This window comes from Carassius auratus, chromosome 30 (genome assembly GCF_003368295.1).
Source record: "Carassius auratus strain Wakin chromosome 30, ASM336829v1, whole genome shotgun sequence".
Classification (NCBI taxonomy): domain Eukaryota; kingdom Metazoa; phylum Chordata; class Actinopteri; order Cypriniformes; family Cyprinidae; genus Carassius; species Carassius auratus.
In genome coordinates this window covers 21,143,895-21,159,090 of record NC_039272.1, presented here as the reverse complement: position 1 = coordinate 21,159,090, position 15,196 = coordinate 21,143,895, and the positions used below count along the sequence as shown (strand labels likewise).

At 34.9% G+C, this 15,196-nt stretch overlaps 1 protein-coding gene across 4 annotated transcripts in view; it reads right to left on the bottom strand.

Moving 5' to 3' along the window:
- Positions 1-14,931, bottom strand: part of LOC113049605 (lisH domain-containing protein ARMC9-like) — a 30,223-nt gene extending 15,292 nt beyond the window's left edge. For 2 of the 4 annotated variants that reach the window (XM_026212095.1, XM_026212098.1), the window contains exons 1-14: positions 14,782-14,931; positions 14,322-14,407; positions 14,110-14,235; positions 13,034-13,204; positions 12,660-12,815; positions 12,319-12,411; positions 11,380-11,404; positions 9,607-9,764; positions 9,413-9,511; positions 4,822-4,857; positions 2,684-2,718; positions 2,002-2,113; positions 1,743-1,835; positions 1,186-1,276 (exon numbers count right to left, since the gene is read on the bottom strand). In XM_026212095.1, coding sequence (XP_026067880.1) covers positions 1,186-1,276; positions 1,743-1,835; positions 2,002-2,113; positions 2,684-2,718; positions 4,822-4,857; positions 9,413-9,511; positions 9,607-9,764; positions 11,380-11,404; positions 12,319-12,411; positions 12,660-12,815; positions 13,034-13,204; positions 14,110-14,235; positions 14,322-14,372 — 1,246 coding nt within the window. In that variant the 5' untranslated portion in view covers positions 14,373-14,407; positions 14,782-14,931. The remainder of the gene's footprint in view (positions 1-1,185; positions 1,277-1,742; positions 1,836-2,001; positions 2,114-2,683; positions 2,719-4,821; positions 4,858-9,412; positions 9,512-9,606; positions 9,765-11,379; positions 11,405-12,318; positions 12,412-12,659; positions 12,816-13,033; positions 13,205-14,109; positions 14,236-14,321; positions 14,408-14,781) is intronic. The other 2 variants (XM_026212096.1, XM_026212097.1) reach the window with 2 other exon arrangements.
- Positions 14,932-15,196: the final 265 nt, after the last annotated feature.

Below are 15,196 nucleotides of genomic sequence, written 5' to 3'. Positions count from 1 at the left end.
AAGAATGATTTTTACACAATGGCAATTTTGTGAAAATTCTGCTCCAAGAATTTGAGAAATGAGAACCAGAAGAGAGATTGACATTTTGCTTAAAACAATATCAATTATCAATTAATAACTCATTAATTGCTCATATCTGCCAAACAGAATAAAGGTGGGGGTCACATAAGCAAAATTTATATTAAAATGTAACAGCACGAAGGGTCTGCTGTCAAAAGTGACATCAAAATGACGAATGTAGTGTAGCGTTCAATGCGACAAATCCATGTGGCCAATATGAACTCGTGGGGAATTCTTTCGCCCTTAGGCAAAACTTCTAAATACAATCTACATAATTTGACCAAACAACAATAAAACAGAGTTTGATGTAGGGTTAGAATTTTTTTATTCTAGCCTATACATTTTGGAAGTTATGCAACATTTTGCATATTATAGTGCCACCTAGAGTATTGGAGATTGGTGTGTTTTTATGATTAACGAGTGAGATCTTATAGCATCCCGTCAAGTTTGTTTATTCTCTGATACACATAAAGGTCACATTAGCAATGTACTATTATTATGAATTATGAATAATCCATTGACTCTTCTCAATTGTTTATTGAACATAGCCATCAATCCGCTGAATGTAGTGTAACATTCAATGTGCAAATCCACAACTTGACATTGTGTGGAATTCTTTTGCCCTTCTGTTAATTCCTACCGAAATAACCTGGTCCACAGTGGCAAATAGAGCGATCAATATCAATGCACTGAATGTAGTGTAGCGATCAATGTGACCAATCCACATGACCAACTTGATCTTGTGTGGAATCGTGAGAATTCCTGTTGAGATAGATTTATTCTGTGAGAATTCACTGAATAATCAAACCTTCACTTTGAAAAAGTAGGTATTCATAAAATGTTAAATGCCCCAAAAAGTTTGAAGTGGAAATAAAAATCCACCTGCACAACTGATTCAGTGACAGAATTTGAATTCTAGCCTGTTATACAAATATCTTGCACATTATAGCGCCACCTAGAGCGTCGGAGGGATGTGTATTTATGATGAATGGATGGGATTTGGGGCCATCCTACCAAGTTTGTTTACGGCCTCTGACACACAAACTGGTTTAAGGAAGAAAAAGAAGAAGGCTGGAACAAACAAAACCAGACTTCTCTGCTTGAAGCGAAGACATTTTCACTTACCACCACACAAAGAGGCAAAGGCATTGATCAGTCGAGCCATATACTGTCTGACAATCCCATTTCTGGATTTCATCAGATGAAGAACAGTTTTCTGTAAAGTAAACAACAAAAAGTTTTTTTATTTTATTTATTTATTTTCCTGCTTTTGGCCCAATAAGTTGTTCCTTAACGTGAAAAGGCCTATTTTGTCTTCCTTCTAAAGTTTATTCTGGATTTAAGTAACATGATCTATCGTCTTTCAGTCTGCACAAAAACTGAAAGATGACCTAAAAGCATGTGTGACTCAACTGCTTTAAGGAACTTGCTGACAATGATTGGAAATTATGAGTCAAGATGTCATGTTATCTGCTTAAACCTGATCTGCCACATTCAGGTTCATTCTAAACACCTGAAAAAGACTGATGGTAATCACATTTTAGAAAAGGACCAGGTCACAGACCGCACAAGTCGTTTTAAATGTTTTAATCGTTTTGATGTAAGTGTACTCATTCTGAACAGCATAACAAAAAAGTATCAAAATCTGGATAGAAATGCAATGTAAATATATTGTAATGTACCTGTTTGGGACTGTAGCGCTCCAGAAGATCATTGCTGATGAAGGCTTGCAAAACCATGTCTCTTTGCTCACCTTGCAGAGATCTGGTTAACCTCTGGAAAATAGCAACAATAAAATGCCATGTAATGTGAAAACCAATGTATGTGTCTCAATGTGTATTCTAAAGGGCAGGAAATACCTCAAAGTTGGAGATAAAACAACAAAATATAATGGGATACATCAGTGATGTGTTTAGCTTCCTAACAGTAATTCTGAGTTACCCAGCGCAAAGCTTGAAGCAGCAAAGCCTTCAGTCGATCTGATCCATTCACTAGGTCTTTCTTCAGCTTCTCGTAGTCAAGGGAAGGCAACAATGGCACGTCTTTGGGCCTCCTGACAGCAGGAAATAAAAGGATGATGAATCGGCGCACAAGATCCTGCTCATCAGGTTACTGATGGGAATATTTATATCTCTGGGATCAGAGTCATGTTTCCATAGTCTGGTTTGTTTGCATTTATAGAAATTTATCTTTTTGAATGATCTGACAAGTAAAAGATGCTAAAGTTAACACGCTATGTAAGATATTAATTATTTATGTTTAAACATGTTCAAAAAAAGTAAAAAAAGAAAAGATAATTACACTTTTACCCTGATTTCTAAAGACTCTAAAATGCCATTATTTAATTATATTCAAAGCATATCTTACATAAATAAATCTGGATATTATGAATTTATGGATTATTGTGAATAAAATAAAACCAATTAACAAGGACACTTTATTGTTCATGTTTCTTCTGAATTGTTATTAATTTTATTTAATTTTTTTAATATATTCTACAAATATATAACAAGACACTGTAAATTTATCGTAATTAGAAGAAAAAAATCCAGAGACCTGCTAGGCAAGAAATTGTTTTAATCAATCAATCAATCAAAAAACAAACAAACAAACAAATACTTACTGAGGTGTGACCGATGCCCGCAGCATTGAGGAAGCCTAAACGAAAAAAAAAAAAAAAAATGTATGTCATTGGAATCTGTTGAAATATTGGCTTGCCAATGAAAATAAAATGCCTGTGTGTTAATGAAATGTTATTTATTATAGTTGGTTACTCTAAAGTATGTGAGTATTCATGTTTTTGCGGTATTAACTAGCATGTGTTCTGCAATACAACAGTTGCGAGCGCATGCAGTGCGGTGGGGTTATGTGTACAGATACACGGCACGCAATGATTGACCTGAAACAGTGAATACCCTGCTTTCACAAAGCAGGGAGGGAGGTTAGTGAAAGTAATTCCCTACGCTCATTTACTGTGCTGCACCTGCAAGATCTAATTTCCAACTAAGCTTAAGAGCGCGGCAAATTCAGGCATCTCAAATATGCAATCAGAAGCCATTCCTTGGGGGAGGCTTACACCGAAACCTGCGGGAAGACGGATCATGTGAGCACAAACTCAGGAGAGTGGTCCCCATTATTGGGAGTGTGAGAAATGGTGATATCGGTCTGATTTCAAGTTTATGGGCAAGTTATGTGAAGCCAAATTTCCTGTCAAATATAAACATCCTTCTCTGAAGGGCTGAGTGAGTCATGCTAGATTAACTTCAAACTGGTTTGAGGAAAAGTTCCCGATAGACGCCATTATGTACACCAACATTCTCAAGTTTGGCCAATCTTAAGTGTTTGCTCTAAATATTTGCAGTTTGTAGGCGTATGTGGATTTCACAATGACAAGGGGTTGAACTTTACGAGAGTATCCTGGTCCAGGGCTGATTCACTGTCATCTTTTTAAATAAATAAAGCCATTTAAACACTACCAATTAAACGTTTGGAATCATAAGTATTTGAAAATGTTTTTGAAAGAAGTCTCTGCTGCTCACCAAGGCTGTATTTATTTGATCAAAAATACAGTAATATTGTAAAATATAAGTATTTTTTGAGTATGTGTTTTTTCAGCATCATTCCTCCAGTCTTCAGTGTCACATGATCTTCAGAAATCATTATTATATACTGATTTGCTGCTCAATAAATATTTCTGATTATTATCAATGTTGAAAACTATTTTTGTTGTTTGATTATTTGGGAAAACGTGACATATTGCCATTTAAAAGTTTTTATGTTTTTTTTTTTTGTTTTGCTTTTTTTATAATTAATACATCGTTATTATTGCAATAAATTTATTATATTATCATATTATTTCCCCCATTTTAAATAAACAGCGACTTCCTGGCATCAGATATAAACACACACACACATACACACACAACCGCCTACATTTACATATTAGCATGCCAACTTTTTGTTCAGAAACAGGGAGAAGGAAAAACTTTGCACAGAATAAACAAATAATACACACACATAAAATAAATAATAATTGGCTATGATGTATCCCAAATCAAATTCATTGTGATTCAAATTCATTCACTTTGTGAAAACAAGTCTTATTAATCAAAAAAGGCTTTTACATTGATATTGATTACAACAACCTTTAAAAAAATATTTAAAAAATAAACTAAAAAAGACTTGTTTTGAAGAGTTGAGTACATAAGCAGCAAATTATAAATTTTTGATGTATTATTGATTGAATTCTGTGCAAAGGGCAAAGTTTTTCCTTCTTCCTTCTCCATGGCCCAGTGGCTCAAGTTTCTGAACAACACATTGGCACATTGATATGTAAATGTAGGCATTCCTGTGTTTTTAATCTGACACCAGGAAGTCCCAGATTATTTAAAAAGGAAAAAATGTCAAATTAAATTCAAGGTATTCAATCATATGACCCGTACTGAGTGCATGTGTATATGTTCTTACTGTGACAGTTTTGTTTTTGTACTGCTCACCGAAGTCAAGTGAAACACGGTTTTCAAAGTAATCTGTGCTATGTGTTTCCTTTGTGATTCTGCTACAATGTACATGAGTCGGACAAAGCACTGCATTCTTAAGAGTGAACAAGGACATTCGTCCCGTGACACTAGGGCGATCTAATGGGAACTAGATTTACTTTGGGATGAAATACAAGGGAGGAAGAGGACAGGCAGGGCCCATGGTTATAAAGGCAAGACCAGGGAGGCAGGAAGAAAGATGATGAAACATTCAGCAACTCACATATCGATCATCGCAAGGACTCATAGAGTGATATCCCTTCATGAACAGATGATCACACAAACACACAGAAGATATATATGGACTGAGGACACGCTAGCTGGAAAGGCATGTTTAAACAGCATAATCCATCTAATCTATAAAAATCTCATTGTTACAAAAATGCATCGTCTTGATATATCAAAATGGTCATAACCAAAATAATTGAAAATGACAAACTATGGTAGTTTGTCACTTTAAATTTTGCTGATTTTAATCAACACACACACACACACAAATTTTTTATATTGTTGCAGTAATGAATCGCCATTGAGAATAATGACAATTTTTTAATGCAAAAACATGCAGAACAGTGGTCAAACGTGTTCTTCTAACATGTCCCAAAAAAAAAAAAAACTCTTTGGAATGCAAAAATTGTTCTGTGTGAAGGCTTTGTTCAGACAGGAAAGAAAATGCTTTTTTTTTTTTTTTTTTGACAAATGACAAAGCAGAAAACCATGTGAAACCAATTCACACTTGCAAGTGCTTTGAAAATTAATTCAAATCTGATTAGAAATGGGTCCCACTGAGTTGTACATGTTGCATGTATGTAAGACCATATGCAATGCTCATTCAATGAGGGAGTGAATTTAAATTGAGTCAAACAAGATTCATCATGTGGGACATTTCCCAGTTTGTCTGCTTTTAAAAATGAAAGCTACTTTTGAGTTTCGATGTCTGGGTCATATTTCTATGGAAGAAAAATTCCACCACGAAATAAAAAAAGAAGGTAATTGTGAGGTCATTTCACAATCCTTATTTTTATTCTAAGAAAAAAAACTAAAAGTGAGAACTGCGAGATACAAACGCAGAACTGTGAGACTTCTTGGCTAAAAAACTTGGCTAAAACCTGATGATTACACTATTTTAAATGAGTCCACCCCCCAAGACTATTGTTATAAACACGAGCCGCATCTAAAAGGCAAAGGGGGAGGAGTTGCTTCAATTTATAACAACGTTTTCAGGATTTCTCAGAGGGCAGGCTTCAAGTATAACTCGTTTGAAGTAATGGTGCTTCATATAACATTATCCAGAGAACCCAATGTTAATGATAAATCCCCTGTTATGTTTGTACTGGCTACTGTATACAGGCCACCAGGGCACCATACAGACTTTATTAAAGAGTTTGGTGATTTTACATCCGAGTTAGTTCTGGCTGCAGATAAAGTCTTAATAGTTGGTGATTTTAATATCCATGTCGATAATGAAAAAGATGCATTGGGATCAGCATTTATAGACATTCTGAACTCTATTGGTGTTAGACAACATGTTTCAGGACCTACTCATTGTCGAAATCATACTCTAGATTTAATACTGTCACATGGAATTGATGTTGATAGTGTTGAAATTATTCAGCCAAGTGATGATATCTCAGATCATTATTTAGTTCTGTGTAAACTTCATATAGCCAAAATTGTAAATTCTACTTCTTGTTACAAGTATCGAAGAACCATCACTTCTACCACAAAAGATTGCTTTTTAAGTTATCTTCCTGATGTATCCGAATTCCTTAGCATATCCAAAACCTCAGAACAACTTGATGATGTAACAGAAACTATGGACTCTCTCTTTTCTAGCACTTTAAAAACAGTTGCTCCTTTACGCTTAAGGAAGGTTAAGGAAAACAGTTTGACACCATGGTATAATGAGCATACTTGCACCCTAAAGAGAGCAGCCCGAAAAATGGAGCGCAGCTGGAGGAAAACAAAACTAGAGGTATTTCGTATTGCTTGGCGGGAAAGTAGCATATCCTATAGAAAAGCATTAAAAACTGCTAGATCTGATTACTTTTCTTCTCTTTTAGAAGAAAACAAACATAACCCCAGGTATTTATTCAATACGGTGGCTAAATTAACGAAAAATAAAGCCTCAACAAGTGTTGACATTTCCCAACACCACAGCAGTAATGACTTTATGAACTACTTTACTTCTAAAATCGACACTATTAGAGATAAAATTGCAACCATTCAGCCGTCAGCTACCGTATCATATCAGACAGTGCACAATAGACCCCCTGAGGAACAGTTCCACTCATTCTCTACTATAGGAGAGGAAGAATTGTATAAACTTGTTAAATCATCTAAACCAACAACATGTATGTTAGACCCTATACCATCTAAGCTCTTAAAAGAGGTGCTTCCAGAAGTCATAGGTCCTCTTCTGACTATTATTAATCCCTCATTGTCATTAGGATATGTCCCCAAAACCTTCAAACTGGCTGTTATTAAGCCTGTCATAAAAAAGCCACAACTTGACCCCAGAGAACTTGTTAATTATAGACCAATCTCGAATCTCCCTTTTCTGTCCAAGATACTAGAAAAGGTGGTATCCTCACAATTATATTCCTTCTTAGAGAATAATGGTATATGTGAGGATTTCCAGTCAGGATTTAGACCGTATCATAGTACTGAGACTGTTCTCCTTAGAGTTACAAATGATCTGCTCTTATCATCTGATCGTGGGTGTATCTCTCTATTAGTTTTATTGGATCTTAGTGCTGCGTTTGACACAATTGACCACAACATTCTTTTGCATAGACTTGAACACTTTGTTGGCATCAGTGGAAGTGCATTAGCATGGTTTAAATCGTACTTATATGACCGCCATCAGTTCGTAGCAGTGAATGAAGATGTATCATATCGATCACAAGTGCAGTATGGAGTACCTCAAGGCTCAGTACTAGGGCCGCTACTCTTCACGCTTTATATGTTACCCTTGGGAGATATCATCAGGAAACATGGTGTTAGCTTTCACTGTTATGCTGATGATACGCAGCTCTATATTTCCTCGCAGCCTGGTGAAACACGCCAATTTGAAAAACTAATGGAATGCATAGTCGATATAAAAAATTGGATGACGAGTAATTTCTTACTGCTAAATTCAGAAAAAACAGAGGTGTTAATCATAGGGCCTAAAAACTTTGCTTGTAATAACCTAGAACACTGTCTAAGACTTGATGGTTGCTCTGTCAATTCTTCGTCATCAGTTAGGAACCTAGGTGTGCTACTTGATCGCAATCTTTCCTTAGAAAGCCACGTTTCTAGCATTTGTAAAACTGCATTTTTCCATCTCAAAAATATATCTAAATTACGGCCTATGCTCTCAATGTCAAATGCATAAATGTTAATCCATGCATTTATGACTTCAAGGTTAGACTATTGTAATGCTTTATTGGGTGGTTGTTCTGCACGCTTGGTAAACAAACTACAGCTAGTCCAAAATGCAGCAGCAAGAGTTCTTACTAGAACCAGGAAGTATGACCATATTAGCCCGGTCCTGTCCACACTGCACTGGCTCCCTATCAAACATCGTATAGATTTTAAAATATTGCTTATTACTTATAAAGCCCTGAATGGTTTAGCACCTCAGTATTTGAATGAGCTCCTTTTACATTATACTCCTCTACGTCCGCTACGTTCTCAAAACTCAGGCAATTTGATAATACCTAGAATATCAAAATCAACTGCGGGCGGCAGATCCTTTTCCTATTTGGCGCCTAAACTCTGGAATAACCTACCTAACATTGTTCGGGAGGCAGACACACTCTTGCAGTTTAAATCTAGATTAAAGACCCATCTCTTTAACCTGGCATACACATAACATACTAATATGCTTTTAATATCCAAATCCGTTAAAGGATTTTTAGGCTGCATTAATTAGGTAAACCGGAACCGGAAACACTTCACATAACACTGTACTTTCTACATCATTAGAAGAATGGCATCTACGCTAATATTTGTCTGTTTCTCTCTAGATCCGAGGTCACCGTGGCCACGAGATCCAGTCTGTGTCCAGATCAGAGGGCCACTTCAGTCACCAGGATCCAGTACGTATCCAGACCAGATGGTGGATCGGCACCTAGAAAGGACCTCTACTGCCCTGAAAGACAGCGGAGACCAGGACAACTAGAGCCCAGATACAGATCCCCTGTAAAGACCTTGTCTCAGAGGAGCACCAGGACAAGACCACAGGAAACAGATGATTCTTCTGCACAATCTGACTTTGCTGCAGCCTGGAATTGAACTACTGGTTTTCGTCTGGTCAGAGGAGAACTGACCCCCCAACTGAGCCTGGTTTCTCCCAAGGTTTTTTTCTCCATTCTGTCACCGATGGAGTTTCGGTTCCTTGCCGCTGTCGCCTCTGGCTTGCTTAGTTGGGGTCACTTCATCTACAGCGATATCATTGACTTGATTGCAAGTAAAAACAGACACTATTTCAACTGAACAGAGATGACATAACTGAATTCAATGATGAACTGCCTTTAACTATCATTTTGCATTATTGAGACACTGTTTTCCAAATGAGTGTTGTTCAGTGCTTTGACGCAATGTATTTTGTTTAAAGCACTATATAAATAAAGGTGATTGACTTCTAAGAAGAAAGATATGAATTGTGATATATAAACTCTCAGTGACATGTGAGATAACATGTTGCAATTACCTTTTTATTGTATTATATACTTGCAAAATAAGAAAGAAATAGTGGAGTTTAGATGCTTTAAAAAGCCAAATGCACATGAATATATAGTCAGTGATCTGTGAAGGCAGTGACTCACAGTGCCAGGTCTGGTGAAGTCCACGCTCTCAGCAGCACTCTGTCTCATGTGACCGCTGAAGAGCCGCATGCACACACCCTGCAGGTACTCCGGGGAGATCTGAAAAACATCAGACATTTCCCCTGAGCCCTTTGGGGAGAATTTTCTCCATCGCTGGAATTGTCCAGATAATGTGTGAGTTGATGTTTGCTTGCCATCTTTCCACGGACTGTGGCCTCCAGCGAATCCACCAGCTCTGCCGTGACGCCGATGAGGCTGTGATGGTCGGCCTGCAGCTCAGCGAATCTCCTCATGCAGATGGCCAACCTCCTTTCTGCCTCGGTCAAATGGAGCTGCATTTGCTGAATTGCTTCTGGGAGACCAAACACACACAGTCAAATAAGGGGCTGGTGAACACTCACGATGCAAAAGAGCCATATAGCCACAATACGGTACATTTGACCTATAATCAGAGTCCATAAGGTACACCAAAATATGATTTTCCTCTGGTTATGTTCTTAACATGACAATACTTAGAACAAAAAGTATATTTTTGTTTGATGGCCATTTGCAAGAATTTTTTTTTCATTAATCTTAGCTTATTAGGGACAAAATTATACATACCTTATTTAAATTATTAAATTACACACTATTATCTGTTATTATATTAAGATAAATCAAATTGAATTATTATCCACAGTAATGTGTTATCATGATTTACAATGTGACTGGAGATTCAGGATTAAAGCTACTTCCCTTATTTTGTGAACAATTTTTACACTTTTATTCTATGTTACATTATATAATTTATTTCCTATTATGCCTTCAAGATAAAACTATTTACAACAAAATCACAACATTTGTATAAGAGGTAACAAAGACATATGTTAATAAAACGTCTAAATAATACTATTATTAGGGATACAATTATAAATATTGTAATTATTTAAGCAACTTGGATTATATTACATTATTTTCCAATATTATTACCCCTTTTCTGACCAATGATTTAACTTAAATATCATGTTAAAAATATTTAGAACAAAAATATCTTAGTGATATAGACAATTTTTTGTGTGTGTGTGTGTGTGTTTGACAGACACATAATACCCAAGGAAAATTACTAAATAATACCAATATTAGAGACAAAATTATACATATTTATTGCACATTTAAAATGGACAAATTATTATATGCAGATACAAATGTTATTGTTACCCATGTAATGTGTAATTGTGATTTACAATGTGACTGGCTATAAGGGATTAAACTAACCTGTGACCAATACATTTTTTTTATGATTTTTTGATATGATTTCATTTTTATCACATTATGTCATCAATATATACTGTATATTTGAATTGTTTATTTAAATAATGAATTAAATTATAACATTATAGTATATGAAAATAATGCTACTTTACACACCCAATGATTTTTTTATGACTTTTAAAGTAGTTGGTAATTACTGATAAATATTTGTGACCCTGGAAAACAAACCAGTCTTAAGTGTAATATATATATATATATATATATATATATATATATATATATATATATATATATATATATATATACACTTTATTTTCTCGAAACACAGTCTGAAAGTTGAATAAATTATATTTCCACTGATGTATGGTTTGTTATGATTGGACAATATTTGGCCGAGATACAACTGACTGAAAATCTGGAATCTGAGGGTGCAAAAAATCTAAATATTGAAAAAATTTGTCCAAATTAAATACTTAGCAATGCATATTATCCATAGAAGAATCTATGAATTATCTTTATGATTATTTTCAAAAATCATTAAATATCAAGTATTTGGAGCAAAACTGTAATGTTTCTGTGACTGTTGTCGTTTCATGTGCAATAAAAACAGCTAAATAATAAAATTATTAGGGACAAAAATATACACTTTTTGATCAATTATTTATTTAATTATTATCTACTATTATACATGTAGGAGCGGCATCAGAATAATTCACCTTTGTTGCCCTTTCCACCTTCGTTCTGGTTTCGTGGTGTTTAGGAGTTATGCCAAAAAGTAATTGTTCATCTTGATTGTTTAATGTCAACGAGTGTCCATCAAACTACATCAAGCAAAACATCCCAGTCTGCTCTTCAAAAACAACAATCACAGCCCATTGTTCTGACATAACATTAGAACATGTACATTTTATGACAATGAACAATGCATTTTGGCCCTTGCGATATGTAATTATTACGCAACTACAATCCTCAGGCTTTCTCATTTTACAATAGAGATTCAGACATTAATAGGTGAGGTGAGTTTTTTGTAAAGTTCCAATTGTTTGATATCAAAATTCCAAGGTGCACTGTTCCTGTTCCACTTTACTCACCTCCAACTTTTAAACGCTCGTGTAAACACACACTATAGAAAAATACTGAATATTATAATAATATAATTTAGCATTTGTGTTTTATGAAACTTGTTCATAATGTTACCTCCATGCTCTAACACTTTTATGCATTAAAGGCTACTGTTATGTCGAGCTGTAAACACTTTGAAATGCATCTTCAAATTGTTCACAATATTTTAGCTTTACATTTCTACCTTGAAAGCTTTTACTTCCCCTTGTTCATATGCATGGATGTCAACTAAAGAAAAGACACATAAAGAAGCTTTTGCAATGAACTGCAACATTACAATAAGGCTTAATGATTCAATAAATGTTAATTATTTCAATTGAGAAAATATCTTTAAGATATGACACATTTAATTATTACCCACAGAAATGTGTCCTCAAGATTTACAATGTGACTGGAGATTCAGGAGTAAAGCTGCTTCCTCTATAGCAGGGCTTCACAACTTTTTTTTTTTTTTTACACTCCACATAGTTTTATATTACACTTCATTGTTTTATTTACTTTATACTTCCTCACAGTATACACAAAAAGGATACATATAAAGTCAGAAGCCTCGGTGTGTTTGAAGCTTTCAGAGTCACTGAGAGAAACTTCTCCAGCCTTTCTCTCAACTCCGGCATCCAGGAATCCTATGATCCGGTAAACAACAATGACAACACTGTAAAACCTCTTCTGCATCAAGCAAGTGCTCAGTGTACATGAGGTTTATCAGACAGAATAATATGATTTTTCAGTATGCAACAATATGACGTACCTATAAGAAAGTGTTCCCCAGTATATCCTGTTTCTAAGAACTAACCTCAGTTTTCAGAGGGTTTTTGTTTTGTTGTGCAATGACTTTTAATCAGCTGGTGTTTTGGGGATTGGTATGTTGTACCTGGAAAAGCTCCTGGAAGGACGGGTGTACGGTGGGATTGGGCACAAACGGCAGGGCGTAGAACGGCAGGAATTCAGTGGTCTGGCTCAGTGCCGCCCCTCTGGTCTCCAGATAGTGCCTGAAATGTGTGATCCTGCCGTCAAACTCTCCTTTATCCTGTATTACACAAACACATTTCACATAAAAAAGAGAGAGTTTGCATCTTTAGTGAAAGCTAATACTACACCATTCAAATACTGATTCAAGTCATGTATCTTGAGGTTTGCCTGAATGTTTTAGTTTATGAGGACATCTGTTGGTCAAACAGAACACATGCATCAATTAATTTAAAAAAGGTAATTTTATTAGTACTGCCAACAGTAAAATGCACTTACTTGTCTTCCTACAGGGGATTTCAGTGGGTATATTGTAAAATGAATTTGTAAGTAGAATTCCAGTTTCTGAGCTACTGGATCAAAATCCCGAATCTCCGCAGGAATATTTTTAGCCCACAGCTCAGAGAATACCTTATAGTCGCCATCATTAAAAGAGCTGAGCAGATCATCCTGAAGGGAAAAAAACAAGTCATGAAGAAACAATTAACTTTTCAGTCGCTTTTCATTTTTAAATCTAAATAAATAAATGCTTTTTCTGATCTACATGTAAACATTTTATAACTGTAAATGTATAACCCACCCACATATATACAAATAATATATATATATATATATATATATATAACACTATATATATATTTATATAATTTGTGTAAATCATATAATTGTCAAGTAATTTATAAAAACTGAGCATTTCAGTTGCTTTTTACTTTTCAATCTTTTTAAGTAAAGGAAAATGTACAAATACTGAGAAGTTTGGTAACGACAGAGATTTTCTCAGATCATCATTTATTTATTTTTATTAAAATAGTAATATATTTTAAATTATATATACGATCCAAATACATTATATGTGTATAACTACACTAAAATGAAGGTGAAGGGGAATAAGGTTAATAAGCGGTGTTGGGTAAACTGATTTTGTATTAATAATGGTATATTATAAATTGTACATGATTAAAAATATGATTTCTCTTGAAAAGTGTAAAAGGTTTTGGAATTACAGCTAAAAACGAATTAATAATTAAAAATAAAATAAAATATTAAAAAAGTTAAATAAACTTTTGTTGATATGTTTATAATAAGATTATAATAAAGCAAGCTAATCTGTAAAAAAAAAAAACACTAGGCGTACAACAGACTGATTCTGTGATGTAAAAATGTTACATATATCAAATTTTACGCTTTCTAAATAGGGCACTTCTGGCTAATAACACTAACAAAACAGGAAAATGTAATTAAAGAGACAACTTAAAAGTTAACTTTCATAAATGTTTTTATTAGAATTATATCCAAGCAAGGGAATCTAATAAAAACATTGTAATTTTTTTGTGAATAATGGAGGTCAGTCTCACGTGAGTGCTGATGGTTTTGGAGTCTCTCCGGGAGTGTCCTGCACTTCTGAGGGCAGGTTTGCCTTTGCCCTTGAGCTCCTTTTCAAACACTCTCGCAGTCTCTTCAAACTCAGCGAACCTCAGATACTGTAAAGAGTTACATTAGTTATCATTGTCTGTTTATATTTGTGAAATGTTATTGAAATAGAGTGATCAGAGTCTTGGAAGCAGACCTCGTTGATCACTGACAGCAGATCACTTTCACTTGCAAGATCCTCACCCATCTTTACAGACTTTCTGGAGCTCACTGATAAACAAACTAAAAAAAAAAAACAACAACTTGATTTTAATACTGGGATACTGTGACAGAAAACATCAGGTCACAAGATGATGCTATCACTGCCAAATACTAATATTACATGTTAAAAGCATATTGACTCACTGGAAATCGACACAATATATATTTTGCTTTACAAATAAGTCACTTGAGAGCGTTTTTTTCCATCTTCAGCTCGAGGCCAAAACAAACTGGTTATGCAGAAATAAGATAAAGCGGCTCATATGTGCTGCTAAAAACACTACACGTGTTTGTTCGTAAATAATAATGAATTGAACAAACATTTACGTTATAACATCTATGAAAACAGGCGTGCGTGTACTCGATACTCGAAAAATAATAATAACAGAACTCACCTCACTAACAATATTTGACGTACAGCCGTCGCTGAACATGTTTGATGTGTTTTCTGTCAAACCTGTAGAGATATGCACGCTATTACAGACGATAACACGAGCTGTTTGGCTAACTGCGACGGTCGGTAACCATGAGGAAGACGCTTTCTCCTAGCAACCGCAACGGAACCGCCGGTTGCCGGATATATGTGTCGTAAAGAAATGTAGTTTTGTGTAAGCTGAAGTGTAGTCCTTTTGACGTTAGAGTTTTAAATTATTTGTTTGCTTCTTTGAGTGCGAAATTATCATAATCATCAATTTCTTTCAAGAATTCTTAAACGAAGTTAAGAACACGACATACTTTTATTAATCAATTTTATTGCTTTTTTAAATGTATGTATTGCGTTTTTGAAAAGCAGAAATTAATTAATTAATT